The sequence below is a fragment of the Rhinolophus hipposideros genome (assembly GCF_964194185.1).
Source record: "Rhinolophus hipposideros genome assembly, chromosome: 12".
Taxonomy (NCBI): domain Eukaryota; kingdom Metazoa; phylum Chordata; class Mammalia; order Chiroptera; family Rhinolophidae; genus Rhinolophus; species Rhinolophus hipposideros.
This window is the reverse complement of record NC_138058.1, coordinates 39,259,191-39,279,957: the sequence shown is the minus strand read 5'-3', so window position 1 is coordinate 39,279,957 and position 20,767 is coordinate 39,259,191. Positions and strand designations below refer to the sequence as shown.

Sequence of the window (20,767 nt, the reverse complement as noted above, 5' to 3'; positions counted from 1 at the left end):
AGAGGGGCCTGATAAAAAGATCGTAACTGAGAAAATTTTCCATTCTAGTCTTTGTAGCCTTGATGTGATACGAGAGGGGGAAAGAATGCAAGAAGGGGTGCATTTTGAAAAATATACTCCTAATTTTGAATAGTATGACCATTTTAAGGCATTTTCACATCATTCCCTCAGTGACCTTGAGGTAGGTATTAATTATCCCTGTCTGACAGTGGAGGTTGAGAAAAGAATCCAGGGTTTCTTCTAAGGTCGTAGGTGATTAAAGAGGCTTGGCCAGCACTAGAAACTCAGGTCTTGGGAATCCAAGTCAAGTGCTTTCTTCCAGTACCCCACATTTTGCTGTCCACCTGAATTCCACCAGTGATTAAAGGGCTTTAGAAAATGCTGTACATCTTGGGTGATGAAAAATGTCTTAGAATTCTGGGCCTGGCTTTAGAAAGCTAAACGGCTGATATTTGGATGTATTACAAACCCAGTGGTGTGGATGGAAGGAGTGGGGGTTCAGAGTTGAGCAGTTAGCTAGACTCTCGGTTTGTTTTATCTCTAGCCCTGGACAGGATGCAGTTGCTTGAATTACCAGTGCCCCCAGGACTAAGGTAAACCTGGGGTGGAGGCCCACCTTTTTAGTACAGATTGCAATCCTAACCTTCTTCAGTGAGTATAGCTGCAGGGCTCCATGCTGGAAACACCAAATTAGTAATTAGTTGTCTGCCTGTAGTTAGTGAGGAAGGGGGTGGGGGATAAACTAGGGTCGATTATTTTCCAAGAACACATTTGATCACTCTTCTTTTCTATGTAGAGGATTTTATTTCTGGTTGAGCTTGGTGGGAGAAGCAGCTAGGAAGGAGAGTTTTAAAAATTTGAAGAAGCCAAAAGCTTAGAGGGCTCTTTTTACAAATCAAAGTAACATTTGAGGGTAATGTCTGTCCTCTTATCTCCTCATTGGTTCATAAAGTCCCGCAGGTAAGGGATCCTTGAGGTATTTACCTGTGTACTTTTCTTCCACAATCGGTGCTCCCATAAATCTTGCATCGAATTACTACCCTCGGGCCAGCCAGTGCTGTCCCAGAAAAATCTCTGGTTTAATATCTTGTGATGGCAAGCAGAAGTCTGTTGAGAAGCGTCTTCCCTCATCCTGAACTCACACCTGCCCTCGTCGTGGCCCTGCAGTGTCCAGAGTGACTTTGTGTTACTTTTAGTCGGTGGCCTGCGCGGGCTGCCGCCGCGTGGTGGTTGGGGCCCGCGCAGTAGGGCCGCCCCGCGCGTCCAGGTGCGTGGTCCGCGTGGTCGCATTATCTCCGCGGACGCTAAATAGTGGATGAGCCGCCCCGGGCCGGGGACCTGCGGGGCTCCTGACCCTCCCGGCCGCCTCCTTTTCAAGTGATAGTAATCGGAGACTTTTCCGTTACGTGAGGCTCTTAACAAAAGATTGTAATTCCAGCAGCTTTGTTTGGGAAGGTACCACCGCAGCGGCGGGCGTGTCCTGGGCCCGGCCGGCCGGGGGGTCGGAGGCTGCGGGCGGAGGGGCGGCTGGTGGGTGGGGGGCCGCCGGCCTGCGGCCTCCCCCGCGCCCCTCCTTGTGGTACAGCCTGGTTTCCTCTACAATGCTGTTATGCTAATCAGGTGACATCACCGCCCAGCTCACGGCGAGTGGCTCCTGATTAAATTACAAACCGGCGGCCGGGAGGAGGTGTGTGCGCCGCTCCTGCGAGCTCCCAGGCTCGGCGACCCTGCCATGCTTCAGATTGGCTATATTTTAAAAAATTTTTAAGTTGGAATTGCGCCTCCTTCCCTCGGTCCTCCCGCGCCCTTCCTGGGTAATTTATTTGCAGCTTCTAGCCAAGGGCCACAAAAGGAAGGAAAGCAACAAGGAATTAGGTGCTTAAGTGGTAACTCCTGGCCGGGCGGAGTGGACTGTCCTGCAGCCAACTTCCTATCAGATCTCCCTGCTGGACTTTCAGACCGGAATGGGGCTTGCCTAAGGTCCAGCCCTTTTCTCAGGGGCCGGAGCCAAGCCGCGCGGAAGCTGCTGCGTGTTGGATGGGGGTAGGCGGGGGCCGGAGCGGGATTTCCACCGTGCAGCCCGCCAGGGCGTTACGCCGGGCATAATGGAATTGCAGAGGACGTCTAGCATCTCTGGGCCGCTGTCGCCGGCTTACACGGGGCAGGTGCCTTACAACTACAACCAGCTGGAAGGGAGATTCAAGCAGCTGCAAGGTAAGCCCCTCTCCGAAAGGTTAGGCCTGCCCTGGGGCCGTCCCAACGGGGGTTCTGAGGCCCTGTTCGGGCCATACGGTACGTGACCCTAATAAAGACGAGCGGCCGCAAGCCTGGCCCCACTCACTGCTTAGGAGTGAGCACCCCATTGGTTGGCTGGGAGCACCCCATTCACTGCTTAGAGACAGTGTGTTACTCTACTTCAGAAAAGCCACCATTTGGAGTCCCTCTGGCTCTCCAAGTATCCTTTTGGCTCTTTGGGTTGTCTGCTGCTACCCACCCCATACACATTTTCTGTCCTTTGAGGTATCTTTGCATCTCAGTAGATCAATGTTCGTAGACCTATTAGTATGTGAGTGTCTGATTTCCCGTGGCCTGTGCCTCCCACCCCCAGCCTCTTACCTCCTAGGGAAGCCTAAAGGTGTAAAGTGCACTGCACTACACCCAGTCCTGTGGAACAATGGCAGAGGGGAGGAGGGAGTGGTCTTTTTGTTCCTAAGCCTTGAGTAAATTACAGTTTTGATTCTAAAGCTTAATTTTAACTCTTTTGATGTATTGTGTTGGGGGAGAGCCTTCCCATCATTTTAGTGGGCTGTGTAATTTATAATGAAAACCAGTTATTGTCATTTCAATAATGTGGGTTGGATTAGTTGGATCAATTACAGGTTTCTTGGAGTCTATATTAGGCTCAAATAATTGAATGAATGCAGTATTTTAGTACACATATTTTTATGAAGAGCAGGGTGCTGTGCACAGCAGTATGTGAGGTGATGGGCCTGAAGCCTGCAGCTGGGTTGGCCCCTGAAGCCCTTGGCTGCCCCTGCTCAGCCAGCAGGCCTGGCCCGCGGTGTCTCAGAGCTATATGAAAAAGGACTCATAACTGAAAACAGAACTTCCGATTAAAAGCCGGTAGAATCAAGTAGTAGGCTGGGAATGGCTCGAGTGCTGTGAAAAAGTAGCCTTCTCAGACTGTGTATGTTTCTTATTTTAACTCTTCTTGGTGCCACAAATGTGGTTCCTGCGCGGAGGAGGAGGAAGGAAGGAAGCAGCTCAGTCCTAGAATGTTTTCATTGGGAAGGGGGGAGGATATTTTTCATTCATAGGTTTATTTATCTTGTGAAATAGCTGACAGTAATGACACTTTTCTGGAAAACAAGAGACAGACCAGGACGTGATTTTAAACATTTGCTAGGCTGAGCTGCATTCCTTGGGCAGTTAGCTAAGAGGAAGCTCCATCCCCTCCAGGGAATGATTTTGTGTCTTTGGTTCATTCCTCTTGAGTTCTACAAAGGTGGAATTTGCTTCTTTGGAAACTTGACCGGCCAGGGCTGGTGGGGGAAATACGCAAGTGATAAAGAGGGAGAGGAGTGTGTTCCTTATCTTTTGGGTCTTATGTTAAAAGCCCCACAGTTTCAGGTTCTGAGAATTCAGGATGCACCTCTTCTTCGCATGGCCCAGGCTCCCTATTTCATTGTGTCCTATGCCAAGGAGAAAGCACCCATGGGGGAATCAGAAGAAATGGAAAACCAAGGAGAAAACATAAGAAGGTGTGGGGAGGAGTGTACCTATAGGCCCATCCATAACAAAAGGCTGTTATTCTGAAAGGTTTGAGGATGGTTGTAAAACTGCTCACTGAAAAGGGTGGAGCTTACACACAGGAAATGTCTTAAACTGTCCTCCCTGGACAAAGTAAAATTTAAATTAAAAAAAAAAATCACCGTGTGCTCCTGATATTTTTACCTCATAACTGTTTCTCAAGGAAATCCCTTCAAAAGGGGTGGGCTTCACATTTTTGTGTGGTGACCTTTTTTTTTTTGGTGTGTCTTCTAATTTAGTTCCAAATAACTTTCTTATTTCTAAATATTGTGGTTTAGAAGTTGCACAAGTTTCGTGTTGGTATTTCTATAACAGAAAACCACCCATGTTGAGGAACTGAGAAAGAGTGGATTAACTTTCAAGTAGGGTGAATCCCAGGAGAATTACAAACATTTAGGTTCGACCTTAGTAACAAATGGAGCTGATTGCATTTTAAGCAATTTTAGGAGAATTTTTGATAAAACCGTTTCCCTTCCCCACTTTCCATTCCCACTTTGGTATTTTGTTTAGTATTTGTACTTCTTCCAATCGCTAACATCTTTGATAACATACAAAGTCTTATCTGCTGATTTAATTTTGTACATGCCTGCAAAGCTGCCTTTTTTCTCTTTCAGGTATTCTTTCTAGCACTTGTAACCCAATATTGGCAAACTGCTTCTCTGAATTTATTAATTTTTTTAAATACCTCTTATTTAGTGTCTACCTATCCTATGTCTGAGAGTACTGTGATTTCGTGGGAGATATTTCTGCATTTTTGCTGGTTTCAAATATTTTCACACTGGATCCTAAAAATTTCAGGTGGGACCATGGGATGAGATTTGATGTTCTAGCTAAGGGAACTAAACTAAGATACTAAAATGAGTCGCGTCTATTTAGATGAAGTAGTTTCTAGAGATTTATGGGTAAGTGTGATTAGAAACAAAACCTTGGTGATTTAAGGGCCTGAGATATAGAGTGATGTTTATCACACTAATGCTCCAGGTATAAGAGAAGAGACAGGACCTTCTACTTTTGATGGCTTCAAACATTAACCACCAACACCCAGCACACACCTCACAGACACACCCAATGCTTGCTCTCTCTCTTTGAAAAATTTCACCTGCAAAATTAAGTTACCACCTTACTCATCCTGTTCGTGTATCTTGAAAGGTTGGAATAGTTGTTTTGTTTTTCTTTTTTGAGTTAAAGAGGAATACTGAAACACAGCAAAACCCAGCCTCACATATTTAGAAAAATGTGTTTGTAGAAACAGAGGTTCATAATACCTTTTCTCCATTTTCACTCCTTATAGGAAAATATTCCTGCCACTCTGCTACTCAGAAATGATTACTTGTGCCTGCTGTGTAAATTAAATTCCAGACTCCTTAGCTTGACATTCAGGACCCTCCCCCAAATGGTCCCACCCCACATACTTCCTATTCCAGTTCTTACATTCCGATCAAATCATCCAGGTAGGCAGGCCCGCAGCTCTTCATAAAACCCAGCCCTGGATAATCTACCTTCTGCCTCAAATGTCCCACTATTCCATTTCACATACAGAAATCCTTCCTATGACTTTTTAACACTGTGCTCACATTCTACTTACTCCATAAAGCTCCTTGTCTCTTCCGTTGGGGTTGGTGGGGAAAAAAGATCTCACTGAGTGCTTACCACGTACCAGACATGTTAGTAGGAGATGGTATTTTATGAATGGTATTTTACCCAGTTTTCATAACACCTCTGAGATTAAAGATGAGAAGACAGAATCAAATAACTTGTGCAGGGTCACAGGTATTGATGGGCTCAGGCTGCACATTGTTCTGTAACTTTCTCTACCCAGACTTCTAGATATTAATATTAATATTTTATTTCTGCAAAAAAAAATGACAGGGTAACATTGTGAAATGCTCACGTTAACCTGATTTCCTTTTCCTGCCTACCTGCTTCCCCAACACCCCCACCCTCTGCCCCAGCACTGATTCTATTGGCTCTGGCAGTGGGGTTGTAATGAAGACAGGAACTAATTGAATTAGTTGAAAAGCATCAAAATGAACTTTTACTGCCTTCTTTGCAGCCTAACACCGACATCCAGAACCTGGTATTTCTGGAGAATGTGCTTTATCTTTGTTCTGGCTCAATGAATTTATCCCACTATCCAGAAAGAGTTATGGAATAGTCTGTCTTCATTGGGACACAGAGGAAAACTGGAGTTTTGGGTCATGGGAATGTGTAAGCGCTCTCAAATTTGTTACATGCCATCTCAGAGTTGCCTTGTTGAATTTCTCCTCCCCTCCTCTCCCTCCTCCTCCTCACCCTATTTCTTAACTATTAGGGAAAGAATATTGCTGGGTTTATACCTGCAGATCATGAAGAAAATTTATTCTTCAGTTTTTAAGAACTTTCCAGTTAAGTCAACTACATGTTTGTCTTGCTTAATTTCTGAAACCTGGGTTTACTTCTGTTTGTCATGAAGAAAATTTTAAGTTCTTAAATATAAAGTAATATCCTTCAGATTTTTTCAGTTATGACAGTGAAAATTGTTGGTGACAAGTGATATTCCTGCTTTGGTTGGGGGGAACAAGATTTATAAGAACATTTTTGGGTTTAATGAAAGCATTAAAGGTTGGCTTTTTGGTCTGGATACCTGCCAGTCCTGTGGTACCATAGTTTTTCTAAGCCCAGATAACCTTATGAGATAAGGATAAGTCACCAATTTAAAAACAAAAAAACAAACGCTCCTTTTACCAGTTTACCAGAGTTTCAGCTCAAAATTTAGAAATTCCTAACAGATTTGTGAACAGAATCCTTTTTGAATGAGGTAATAATAGTAATTATTTTAATGTGTATAGCATTTAGTATGTATCATTTTGCTTAAGTAACTAAATAAGATTATTTAAAGTGCCCAGCCATGGGATGTGTTAGGTTGGTGCAAAAGTAATTGCGGTTTAAAAGGTTAATAATTGCAAAAACTGCAATTACTTTTGCACCAACCAACCTAATAGTACTTAGTAGGTTCTAAATAAATGTACATTTCCTTAGCACTAATAATAATCCTATTGGGTAGATAGTCTCTTAAACTTTTTATAGATAAAGAGATCATTGGATTATGAGCAACCAGTATGAAGCTACTTCTCCAGAATCCAGGTTTTCTGACTCCAAAGTTGATGATCTTCCTGTAGGACCACAGAGTGTGAGTTAAATATGAGCCACGACACCCATTACCTAGATCATGAGTTCATTCTGGTGGCATGGAAAATTAATGAACTCAGAACCCCTCAGATTTCTGAACATGTGGTGCTCTCAGTTTTTGGTGGGCTAGGACCACTGACAGCCACGGAACACCTATTCTTTCAGCTTCAATCCAGTGCTTGACTGGAACAATTCATTATTAGAACTCTTGCAGACCAGCTAGGAAGAAGAGGAGGGGGATCAGTAACTCCCTCTGAGAAAAAGATAGCACTTTTTAGAGGGTCGTGAGATTCTGGGGCTATAAACTTGCTGACTGCTGAGGAAGCTTTCTGGGTAACTGTTCTCTGCCTTGGGCCTGGGAAGGGGTCTGTTCCTTGTTTCAGTCTCGTTCCATGATTTTCTAAAGCCTCCCCTTGCCAGCTGCCCAGCCTCCCTAAAGCCAGGCCCTGATAAGAGCTCTCCTCCCTGCCAAAAGTTTTGGGGTTTGACTCCAGCCAACCTTCCATCTCCAGCTGCTGTTACTCCCTAATCGACAGTACTTGTGATTCCCTAAACCTACCTGTCTTTTTCCGGCCTTGAGACAGTGTTCTCCTGGTTTCTTCCACCAGGAACTATTTCTTGTGTCAGGATCATTCTTTTGAGGTTTAGTTCAGATGCCATTTCATTCTGAGTATTCCCAGAGGGAGGAGAGGTCAGAGTCCCTGCGTGGATTCCCTTCCTTTAATTTAAGCATTTGGTCATTCTGTGATTTTCACTAACTGGTTTTGGTGATAGTTGGAGATTTTGCCTCTGTTTTCCCTACATTCGACAAAGGCTGGGAGCTTAAAGACAAAAGTATGACATAACTGATCTTACGTATAGCATAGCAGTCACTAAGTCTTTGTTAAAGAGTAAATAAAGTGAATATTATGGACTACTTCACTGCAGTGGTTCTCCAGATGAGGTCTCCAGACGAACCGTATCAGCATGGCCTGGGAACTTGCTAGAAATCTAGATTCTCAGGCCCTACTTCCGACCTACTGAATCAGAAACGGGGTAGGTAGGGTCCAGCAATAGGTGTTTCTAACTGGCCTGCCTGGTGTCTCTGATGCACATGAAAGTTTGAGAATCACTTCCTAATTGGATCATTTGACCAGTCTTTGCAATTGATGGTGGGGTGGGGGGGCCTGGGGAGGAACAGAATGCCTGAATTGCTCCCACATAGGAGCAAGCACTATATTTGATTTCTTACTGGGAATAAAGAGTTGTAAAAAAGGGTGTTTTAGAACAAAACTGTCTAATAGTGGAAAAGGCATTTAAGCAGTCAGGAATGGGCTCCATCTTGCTAAAGCAGGGAAGCTCTCACCTGCCAGATGGGGTCAGTTATCTTTCCCAGTTCCTCCACCGAGTCGGTGTGAAGACCGATCTAGAAAGAGGTGTAAGTTTAGGACAGATAAAGATAATAGTATGTATATGTTCTGAGGACAGTTCAGCAAGGCATCTGGTTTAATTCCGTTTCGATTCTTAATACGAATTCTGTTGGATTTAACCTTAAAAACAAAAATCCCAGCAACTTGGCCTCTGGTAGGGAGGCAGGTGGCGCCTGACTGTGGCCCTCTCCTGGATCTCTGAAGCTCTGGGCTGCTTTCCTTATCTGAATACCTGTCAGATTTACCTTCTAGGGTTGTGTTGAACAGCAAATGCCAGAATCTATATGAAGTTTCCTTGAAAACGTCCACGTGCTATTAAAAATATAAAGTATGGTTATTGTTTCCATAATCATTTCTTTTAAAGAAAACTGCAACCTATAGATGAACTTTGAGAACTCCACTATTTGCACAACAGTTCAAATATGGACTTCAGAGTTTGTTTCCCTCTCTTGGCAAATGACATGAATAGCGACAGAGCTTCAGGTTTTCAATTTGATGATAGGTTCACCAGCCATATCCTTGTTCGTACTAGAATGACTCTTGTGCATGTTATCAGAATAAGCCAGGTAGGTAGATCACAGCCATTTTTAGATCTCAGTGCCATTTTCCCCTCTAGCCTGACAAGTTATTAACTCTCAGGTCGTAGCTGTGAAAAACTAATGATGGGAAATAAATGTTAGGGACATTGCAAACTTTTTTTTTTTTTTTTTAACTTTAGTATTCTTTGCTGAATTGACTTAATTACAAATTTGGCAGTTAAACCATTTCATGGGTGCAAAGGGCTTGCCATTTAAAGCTCAGTAGTTGGTCACTAATCTAGGTTGCTTTAGAGCAAGAAGAATCCTAAGAAATAAAATAATAAAACTGATTTTAAAAAGAGAGGGCTTGCACTCTTGGCACTGCCCTGGCTTCACTGATCCCACTCCTTCTCTGAGGCTTCAGGGCGAGGCCCCACAGCAGCCATGTCTCCTCATCTTGTTTGGTGACTGATGGCGTGGGGCTCAAGACACTGCTTACACCATGCTGTGAACTTCTGGTGTGTGTGTTGGGTTAAAAAAAGAAGAGAGAGAGAGAGGGCTTGCTTTTTAAATGTTTATTCTATTTGTTTATTAACAGCTATGTATTGATTACCTGCTTTTTGATGAGCAGCTGTCCTCTGGCTAGGAAATGTGTTTCATCTATGTTGGAGATTTTGGCTGAGTTGACTGATGATGAGAAGAAAGTATAGAAATAAACTTGTTCCATATGAGGGACTCAAGCTAGGGGACCAGGAAGTGAGGGATTTGGGAATTCGAGCATATTCGGGGTGGCCTGAGTTTAGAATGCAGAGCAAGCAAGGACTGGTAGGATAACTGACAAGTGCTGGAGAATGCATGGTCCTCTTAAATCAGGTTAAGGAATTTGGAAGAAAGTCAGGTAGTGGGAAGCTAGCTACTGAGGATTTTAAATAGGAGAGTGCCTTGTTCTGACTTTCTTTTAAAAAAAGAATAGGCAGTCTGACTCCTGAGGTGGATGCTTGTTTTGGAGAGTAGTGATCAAGAGAGGAGGCAGGAGACCAATTAGGAGGCTTGTTGCATTTGCAGAGTGAGACACGTAGAAACAATGAGGCAGCGTCCTTGAATTTTGAACTGCAAGGTACTTACCGCAGAAGCTTGTTACTCAGTGTGGTCTGTAGATGACCTGGGAGTTTGTTAGATATGCAGAATCTTAGGTCCACTCCAGACCTACTGAGTCAGAACCTCATCTTCACCAGATCCTCAAGTGGTTTGTATGCACATTCAAGTTTAAGAAGTGCTGCCTTGGAAACTATCTCTACTTGCCTCCCCTATCCCTGTGAGCAGAGAGAGGGAAATAGTCCCAGAAAGGTGATGACCTTTCTGAGGTTTAAATTTATGTTTTATGTAAAGTCTGTATTAAAGGTAGGAGTTTTGTGGGGTTTTATTATCTTTTAAGTAAACTGGGTTATTTTAACTAACTATAAAAATAATCTGGTGTCCAAATGTATAGTAGTTAATTAAAGAAAGTTTAGTTTTGCCCTTGGAGATTACAGGGCTTTAAATCATGGTTGGTTAATTCCTAGCTTTGTAAGTCTTTGTAGAATTTGGCTGGGATTTTCCTACTTGCTAATCCTGCAGTTCTAGAAATTTGTGAGGTTAAAAAAACACAGTTTCTTTTCTTTTGCCCATTTGGTATTAATGGAGAATTACAGGAATACTCTGGACCAATTTTTTTCTAAATTGTTTCAGAATTTCACCATGGTGTCCTGGGAAGTAGAGGGTTGTTAAGTCCATACATGCTTTATAATTTCAACTTTTACATACACTTAAGCTATTTTTTTAAAGCAAAAGTGCCCCCCTTTTCCCCACCTTCCATCTTAGTAAAATGATGCTGTATTAAATGAATGTTGCTGTTCTTGCAGTGGCTTAGACTTCAGTTTCACATATATCAAATTCACCTAGCAGGGCCTTCAAGCTTTGATGTTAAAGGTGGATTTGAAATACATTACATATCTGTTATTTGGTAAGTGTTCATATCCTGTGAGTCTGCAGGTGAAGCTTTAAAATTACTGGGTATTGATGAGGTGTGGGGGGGGGAAGCACCTGCTGAAACTTACAGGCTGAAAGTTTTTGCCCCTTAGAAGAAGAAAGAAAAGGGGTCGGGGAGAAACATGGTATTGCCAAATTGCTTTCAAAATCAGGGCAATTTATTACTCATCGGAGCTTTTAGCCTCATCTATGGGATGAGGGGAATACAAATTCTATGCAGTAAGATTGTTGTATGAATAAGTGAGACTTCGTGTAAACTGTGTTTGGCACGGTACCTGGTACATAGTGGTACACGGTACCTGGTACATTACAGATCTTGGTTAAATGACAAAGCAAGGCCCAGCAGGGGTGAGTCTTTTGGACTTGAGTGTCTGAACCCCCACCCCCACCCCTGAAACCTGTCTGGGTGTGGTTTCCTTCAGTTTGTTAGAAGAGTGGTTAGTTTGCCTGACTACCCAACTGAAACACACCCCCTTTCATGTTCTCTTTTAGAAAGTACACCAGGTTGACTGCAGTCACTTGAGTAGGGTGGTGTTTGATGTAGACTGAAGGTCACAACGGTGGTGCCTCTCCCAAGTTCATAAAAAGCCTCTGGAGCAGTGACTGCTGAAGCCAGAGCACCCAGCACTTGGTCAGAACTATGCAGGCAAACTAATATTAACCGCGCTCCCATAGATTGTTGAATGCCTCTACTGTGTTTGCTTTTGAAAGGCCTTTCTTAGCCTTGTCTCTCTCCCAACCTTGTTTTGGAGAGGCACAGGACATCTAAGTAGCAAATCCAGTAATCACAGTGGAATGGAGACACAGGCTGGAGTATATTTGGTTTCACAAAGGCCTTGTGAAAGATCTGGCCTTAAAGTCCCTTTTTAACGCTGAAATGATGTAAGTAGAAAGTTAATTTGAGGATCACTGAGGCATACTTTATTCGTGAGGAATGAACAAAACAGAAAGTTTGGAGGCTCTGATCTTCTCTGGTGGCAAGGAAATGACATAGACTGTGTCATTATTTGGGTGAATTTTACCCCCCACCCCTCCACTGAGAGTGCAGTTGTGATGGAATTTTGGAGTGAGAGATATCTCTTTAAACACTGACTAGTTGCACGAGGGAGGGAGGGAAGGGGGGAGAGAGAGAGATGAAATTCTTATATAAACCGTAGATATTATTTTGGTGACATGCAAATGGTGGTTATATCTTGGAACGTGGCGTTAGCATTTTGTATTAGTTTTTTTTTTTTAAGGGAAACTTTGGAAGTCTATTTTAAAGTGTAAAGTTATATGGAGTCTTTGAAAGTCAGCTTTGTCTGTTTGAACAGTCAAATGCCAGTGAGTTTCTGTAATGGCTAGCTTGTGTGTGTAGTAGTTGAGAAATGAATACAAGTCGAGTGCAAAGTGGGTTTCTGGTGCTTGAAAACAGTGCTCTGATTTCTATTGAAGGAGACATTTATTCCTACAGAGGTTTAAATGACTTGCTATAAAAAATAATTCCACCTTGCAGTGGTAGAGGGAGATACGCATTATCTGCAAACAACTGTCAAGCAGATGAAATCCCAGCTGCACAGTCTGTGGTAGCAAGTGGGTGGGGTAGCCCGAGCCAGGTGGGTGGGGAGCCGTGGGGGGAAGTGCTCAGAACCTGGCGGCAGCAGTGGTGATGGTGGTGAGGAGGGCTGCCGAGGGTTGTTGGAGACCATGTTCAGTGCTGGGACATTTTTATCTGACTTCAGAAATGCATGGGTGGTGGATTCACATAAGCCCCATGTCTTCATCTGTTAAAAACTGGGAAGAATTAGTAGTCCTTGGGGTGGTCGAGTAGTATAATTTAGTATATTGTTTTACTACAGTGACCAGCTAATCCTGGTTTGCCAGAGACTTTCCCAGTTTTAGCATTGGATGGTCCATGTCCGGGGAATCTCCCTGGGTCCCAGACAGGCTGGACAGTGGGTCACCCTAATTATATATGTAAATGCCTGTTACTATTACTGTGTATGGAGGGCAGTGTGTGTGTGTGTTTGTTCATCCCTGTATTCCTTCCAAGCTCTTGGTGCATAAATAAATGTTTCATAAATAAAGGAAGGAATGAATGAGTAAAATAATGTACACAGTAACGCATATGTATTTATTTTAAAGTGAGTTAGTTGATCTTCCTCCCTGTTGCCTCTTCTCCCCTGAGAAAAGAGGTGGCCTCAGCAGCCACATAATAATAAACGATGTGTTGACTGAAAGAATGAATCACCTGATAATGAATTTGGCTCTATGATGTGGCTGAACTGTAACTTCAGGAAGGGCTTATCTGGGTGTGTCTACTTTTTTGATAAAATGAAATTTGAATAGGACACTAGGGACTGACCTCCCTTATATAGTCCCTGTACTCTGCAGGGCGCTGGGGAATTGACTTAATTTGGGTGGGGAGGAGGGGAGAGGGAAGCCTACAGGGGACTAAAGTACTTGGAGCGACAGAAACATTTCCCTGGAAATTAATTAGGCATCAGGTTGTCTCTTCTGTTTTGGGGGGTTTTTTCTTTTTCCTTTGAGTGGGATAAGGCAGAGTACTTGGACCAGGAGAAAGTTTAAGGGTTACACTAATATAGCTACCTAGCAACCCCATGAAACAGGTCCATTCTTCCAGGTGTGGTAAGCATTCAGTTTATACTGTGTGGCTGTAAAATGAATGTGACTCTTCTAACTGCGAGTAGGCCTTTGCTCACAGTGATACAGTGTGAGTAATGCTTTTCTAGAAGCCAGGCAGTTAATAATTCTCTGAGCAAATAGAGGCAGGGCCTCAGACATTTACATACCAGATTAATGTGCAAGCTTGGCCTTCTAAACTGAAGAAATTTTACGCGAAAAATAATTTTGGTCAAAGAACGACTTCCCAGCTCTCAGTGCTTCCCAATCCCCAACCCACCCACCTTAAATAAAAAGAAAAGAAAAGACAAATCTTTGTTTTTCCTCTGTAAATATACATGACTTCAATTTTCAGATGGGAGGTTATTTTTTACTTGAAACACAAGGAAGCAATTTTTAAAAGGGATACTCATTGAGTAGTGGGTTTTACTGTAGCCCAGCTTGGCTGGAACCACACGCTACTATCTTTATCAGGGTTGTAAATTCAGATGGCTTTTTGGGAAGGTAGAGAGGGCTGGAGGGAGGGAGGGGCACAAGAGCAGTAACCTGCTGGGCAGGGGCTCTGGAGCCAGCTGCCTTTGTGTGTCTTTGCCACCAGTGGGCTGGGAGTCAGATGGGAGGGTAGGCCCAGATTCACAGTTCAGCCATTGTTGTCATCCGATGATTCTGAATGACCTTTCTTACCTCATTTTCCTCTGAGTTCATCTGCAGATATAAATTATGTCATGGATCCTTGCTCCCTCTTTGTTTGATAAGGAGCAGCTCTTCTGCTCAGTGATTTTCAGAAGAGGAAAGTGAGGCACAGGTCACTCAGTGATTCAGCCCTTGACTTGAGGTCTTCTTTGTTCCTCCTCGCCCGGTGGGAATTCACAATGCATTGTATTTGCTAAGATTCCAACCTGCATTGAAAACCAACAAACAACTTCTGTTGGAGCTGGAGACCTGATAGTAGTCATTGGCATTAGTTAACTCCTGTTGAGGGTTCCGCCTTAAGAGTACTTCTGTGTACAGCGCCTTTCCAGGCACTGGGGTACAGTTTATCCCTATCCTGAAGAAGCTCACAAACAAGTCAAGAGACAGGAAAACACACAGTTTCTGTAATAAAATTTGAATGGGTGACTCTTAAGAAAGGGGGGTGCTTTATATACCTGCCTTCCCTACTCTTCAGGCGTTGCTGTGAGAATCAGTTACAATGTGTGTGAATTTCTCCTATGAAAAATACAAATTCATAGTCAAATCTAAGAAATTGTTGTGGGAAATAAAAGGCAAGGCTGTCTTTATTCTCAGGTCCCCTCGGCTAGTCTGGTGTCCACTGTGAAGGGAACGTAGACCTTTTTCAGTAACAATGGCCGACATTTATTGAATGCTTATGTACTGGGCTCTGTGCCATTCATTCTATGCATTACCTCATTGCCTGCTCAGAAGAAGGCTAGAGATAGGCACAGACATTATCTCTGTTTACAGATGAGGAAACCAAGGCTTGGAGAGATGAAGTAAGTGACTTGCTCAATATACAGCTAGTAAGTGGTGGGCTGGCAGTCACGCCCAGCTGTGTGTTCACACAGCCCTACTCCAGGCTGCCTTATCAGAGACGGTTATCTTCCCGGGAGGACCTAGGTGGGGATGGGTGTGGAGGGAGCCGTTGGACCAGCACCCTACGCAGTTCCTTGTGTCTGCTTTGAAGTAGCTTCCTCAGCCCTAGTTTCTCAGAAAGCATCCTCCCCTCTGGGCTTAGGATTTATGCTGTGATTTCCTTCCTCCTGCCTCTGGAGGTCAGCTCTTCTCCCCCAGGGTCAGACAGCCCATTGGTTGTTGGGAATCTGTGTGCTGGAGTCACCTGGTGCTCTCCCTGTGTTCAGGATGGGCATGCTTATGTCGCCCAAGGTGAGCCAGTGGTGCGGAGAAGGCCTGATCTGTGCGGTTTGGAATCAGAGTTCGTGCCCTTTGCACCACACTGCTCAGGAGTCCGCTGAGGCCTGTGATGTAAAATTCAACCACAAGCTGCTGTCTCCTGCACTGCTGTGGCTTCAAAAAAAGTTTTTGTGGGCCTCTGGCAGGAGGCAGGTGTGCATCAGGGGTCTTCACAGACGTATTGTTTACCCTTTCAGTAGCTCCGTGAGGTAGGTGGTGTCGTACCTGCTCTGTGGATCGAGGAACCTGAGGATCAGAAAGCTGAACTGAGGTGGCTTTAGACAGCAAGTGACAAACTGGGTGACTGAGAAATTCTGCACCACGGGGGCCGTTGTCGTCATTTGTTTGAACTTAAAAGTGTGTGCTTTTTCTATATAAGTAGAAGCAAATAGCAAGGCGTAGTTTACTTGTCTGTCTGCACATGGGTAGATTGTATGGATTTTAATCTCATTTTAAATTTTGCTTAAAACACGTATTTAATCATTCTTATGAGGGAATTCAGCCAAATTCACAGGTGTTTGAGTGTTGCACTTAACCTAGCAACAAATTGAATGCACAGCTTAAAAACGGAAGGCTCACCTGTCAGGTTTCTCAGATATCCCCTTGTGATTAAACTTGCTATTGGTGAGTAAATCATTCCATTATAAACAACAGTCTACAAATGTGCTTATCATTGATCCTGCGAGGGGCGTTCCATCTCTGGGACGGGTAATGCTTCTACATATCTTGTCGGACAGAGCTGACATCCAGCTGCACGTGGATACAGGGTGTGGTAAATGCAGTTAGGGTATTGGGTAGGGGGACGGTGAACTGGTAATGGTCTAAATTCAGGTGATACTAAGTGTTGGTGTAGCAGGATCCCTTTGAATATACAGTGGTACCTCGGTTTTTAAACATAATCCATTCTGGAAGGACCATTCGAGTTCTGAAACGTTCGAAAACAGCCAACAGCTAGGCCTCAGGATCTTGCACTCAGCGGAAGCCGTGTGACATGTTCGACTTCTGAGGCGTGTTCGAAAACCGAAGCGTTTACTGCCAGGTTTACGGCATTCATAAACCAAAATGTTCGTCAACGGAGACGTTGGAAAACCGAGGTACTACTGTACCTGTAGACATGCATATAGGTAGAACCACAGCTGGTACTAGGAGAGCACTGGATTTTGAGTTGTTAGAGATGAAATACCTGCAGCCAGAGATCTCTCATGATGCAAAAATGGTGGTGACTTAGTGGCGCCCAGACTGCTTGATGACTCCACCTCGAGATATCAAGGATTCATGTGAATCTGTCCACAAACCTCTCAAACAAAAGGAGAGGGAAAATGTGTTTACATACATTTGGACAGCTGGGTCCCAACATGCCTCTGCTCAGGCAGTCATGAAAACCCTGTCTTTCTTCCTTTCTCCTGGGTGAGACAGGAATTAACCTGTAGCACAAAAGAAACATGTTTGGGTGGGTGTATAGAGCAGCTCCCAGAACCTGGTTCAGTTTAGGTTATGGCAGCAGAGGTAGAGGGAGAGGTGGGTGAGGGGCTGTGTTTTATTCCTGGTACCTAGATATGCTGCTCTTTCTGCGGCTGCCGCCTTGCTCCATTAACGACTTAAAGCTAGAACATGGATGGGAGGCGTGCCTAGGCCCAGGAAGATAGCTGTGGGCTCTAGTTGCTTCCATTTCTTTTTGGGGCTCGGGATGGGATATGACCAGAGGGAGCCGGGAACCCATGAGGCATGTTGGGGGAATGGCTAGACATCTGCTTAGGATGTGATGTATATGTGTTCCTTCCATTTCAGGTATTCGTGTTTGTTATTGTTAGTTGGGAGTTTTGCCTCCTTTTGTTAGCCAGCATCCAGCTCATACTGGCACCAGTGCAGGGAATCAGGTGCCCAGTGGGTGGTGTCGATGAAATGACCTTGCACGAGTGACTGGCATCTGATTTCTCTCACAGGTTAGAAAGCGTTGTTAGATCACCATCTGATAACAGATTTGAAGGCCCCTGCAAGTAACTTAGTGGTACTACTGGTACCAGTAACCAGCGGTAACTTTCATTTCAGTGTACGCTTCTCTCCAAGGCTCTGCTGGGTAGATGCTCACTGCTAAGAAAAATGTAGGCTTCTGTGTTCTCTGAGCTCACAGAATCAGTCTTGGAGGGAAACTAATAGGATGGATACTGAGCAGAGGGGAAGCAAAAGCAAGAGGTATAGCCTCACGCACAGAGAAGGAAGGCAAGTGGGTCCCAGCAGTGGTGATAGTAATACAGCTGAGACTTCCTGATACTTGTAAGCACCGTTGTAAGTGCTCTGCATGTATTGATTCCTGTGCTCCTCACAGCGTCCCTGAGAGGTAAGAATTATCTCCATTTTGGAGGTGAGGAAATGGAGGTGCAAAGAAAACTTTGCCCAAGGACATTTAGCTAGTAAGTGGTAGGGTCGGCATGCCAAGCCAGCAGCAGCAGTCTGTTTTCTGGCTTCAGAATCTCTCAGGACTATTTCCCCCATGATGCATGCAGCCTGTGCTTTTGTAATTCTCAGATTAGCATTTTGTTAGGACTTGGCAACCTGGGTTTGGTGAGAGCAATTACTGAGAAGCAAAAATTCCTGATCCCATTCCAACTGTAAAGGATTTGGTGAAATTTTCACTCTTAATCGTGGTAAATGCAGTGTAACATTCACGCCTTGCCTAATCTCAGAGGACTATTCCTTTTGGTAGTAGATTGCTTTGGTGATACTGGCAGAATGAGAGGGACTCAGCTGAGAGTGCAGACGCCATCCTTCCCCCCCCAATGTTACAAGTTGTCGCCATATCACAAACTCACCATTTCTATTCTAGCAGTATTGGTTTTAGTTGTGTTTGGTTTTGGTAATGGTGTTTATTGGTTTTTGTTTTTGCCTGGTATTTTGCCAATAGGTCAAATTATTTGTAAAGAAACTTGAACAACCTGGAATGAAGGGCACTAGTACTGAAATAGAACTTTGGTGTTAAAAGTATGAGGTTCATCCGCGAGGCCTGGGCTACACAGACCGTCGCCCTGGAGCAGTTGGCAGTGGTGGCCCCCTTACCTAGGAACACGGAGTAGTTGGGCCCAAAACCCACGTTTTAAGTTCAGATTCTTAACAGTTTGCTGACCTTTCTTGACTTGAAACATTTTCAGCTGCTGGAACATTTGTTAGTGTATTTAGGCTGAGTTGCCTTTTTGTTCTATGATGACCGTGTGTGAATAAAGTGAATTAATCCCTGTTTCTGGTTCCACTGCTGCTGCCAAGCATAAGTGAAGACTCCCAGCTGCTCTTCGCGTTTTGTTCTCAGGCTGCCTCTTGAGTTTCCCTGCAGAGGATATAAAAGTAGTGATTAAGAGAGGCACCTTACTTGTCATACCCTAAAACCACAAACTTGGTTTTGTTTGCCGTCCATTGTGTTGTAAATTTGGCATAAGAGAAGCAAGTAATTTGTATTTATTGTTTATACCCCACGATTTCTGATTGTTCCAGAAATGATTTAATTTGGCCTTGGTAAGTGTCTCCTGATGATCATTTTTTTATGTGTGTGTGATGATCGTTCTGCTGCCTGGAGACTCTGGAATCACAAGACTCATCATAGGATTGCTGGTTGGTGAACACCAGCTTTGTTCTCTTTTTTGGCCTCTCTATCCAGAAAAATGTGAATATGTTTCTTAGGAAGGCTGGACGGAAGGGTGCCACATCACTGCTATATGTCTGTTTTCCCCTCAAATTTTCCTTTTGAGAGTGCTGTAGAACGACCCTCTTATATGAGTGCGTACATTGTAAACTCCCATTTCGATCTCTTTAGAATAAAGTTTATCTTATGGGTTTATATACATCAAGTGATCTCTTTTTTCTTTGAAATGCAATATACTTACAAGGAGCTATGACAAGCATGCAGTCAGAATTCATAACCATTTGCATTCATCATGTGGTACCCCTCAGGTGTAAGAGTGTCACCCAGTGAGAGAGAATACAGTACCACGTGGTGAACGACCGCATTTTGAGATTGATGCTGTGGAGCTAATAGCCAGTGTGTGGCCATTACATGGGGAAACCAGACATTTCTGAACACTCCTCAACTCCCCATCTTTCACATTGGCATGTAGGGACCATAGCACCCAGCAAGGGTCGCTTCATGAACTCTTTGTAGTAGGAACACTACAGTCAGCAGGAGTATCTCAGGCTGTTACTACCAACACCGTGGGCAGACCGGAGCCTCACTTAGCTGAAGATTGGGCCGTTGAGTGTTGCTGTTCAGTCCTGCTTTTGAATTGGAAGACACATCTGCTGTGTGGAGTTTTGAAAAGTACCTTTGTGAGTCCCAGTAACTCCTGACTGTCCACGTTTGGGTTAGGTAATAAGGTAAGCCTTAGAGAATTGATGAGAATGTAGGAACCGGAACTAGCCAATGCATTAAGACCACAATGGCTGTATTGTTTGTCAGGTCTTGCAAGAAAGTACAAAGTGACAGATCCTAAAAACTTTAAAAGTAAATAGCCTACAGCAGTTAGCGATATTTACTTTGGAAACAGGTTATAAACCTATATCTGTCTTGCTGAACTTGAATGTTTCTTTCTGGGGTAAAAGCTGCTGATGAGAACTGCTCTCTGGTGTTGCTGGGATGAACATGTATGACCTTCTTTATGTAAATAATTAACAGGAGAATATTTTAATTTACGTCAAAGCCATATATGAAACCTGGGCTGGTTCTGACAACCTCTGGCCCCTGTGGGGAAGGAAGCTAATACTGAAAAAATTTCAAGCTTCCAAATGGGCAGGTGGAACCCCAGAATATCCTCTTCACGACAGCCATGGCTGCAGGGCTGTTTTTCTTTGAAGTAAACCCCCCTGTGAAGGTTGCTGTGGGATTTTTATTGTTATGTAAGGAGTAGATTTTTGTTGCTTGCTGGTGTGCTGGGCGGTGGGGTTTAAAGGTAGAACTACACGGGTGTATCACGGGGAGATAACATGGGTTCGGTTCGAGACCACCCCAATAAAGCGAGTATCACAATAAAGTGAGTCGTAATCTTTTTGCTGGTGGAGGGTCTTGGCTTCAATTTGTGAAAGACCCAACTTCTGTGAAGCAAAACAAAGTGAAATGTAGTAAAAATATGTGGAACTAAAAAGCTTCTGAAAGTTTTGGGAAACCAGCAACTTTTAGCTGCTTCTGGCCCACTTACTGGGCACTTCCGTTTTAATACCCACACTGGCTCTTCAGAGCCTATTTCTTGACTACATTACATAAAAGGCAGACTTACCTGCATTATTGGGAAAGTAGTTTGAAGCACAGGCCTTGTGAATTGG

General features: G+C 43.9%; 1 protein-coding gene across 3 annotated transcripts in view; it reads left to right on the top strand.

Annotated features, from left to right (window-relative positions):
* SPTBN1 (spectrin beta, non-erythrocytic 1) overlaps nucleotides 1-20,767 on the top strand; it is a gene marked incomplete at its 5' end in the record, with an annotated part of 180,330 nt that overhangs the window by 77,692 nt on the left and 81,871 nt on the right. Inside the window, one exon of one of the 3 annotated variants that reach the window (XM_081069289.1) lies at nucleotides 2,106-2,214. The exons of the other annotated variants lie outside the window; for them this stretch is intronic. Coding sequence (XP_080925415.1) covers nucleotides 2,106-2,214 — 109 coding nt within the window. Of the gene's footprint in view, nucleotides 1-2,105; nucleotides 2,215-20,767 lie in introns of those variants that run through there. 3 annotated transcript variants of the gene reach the window in all.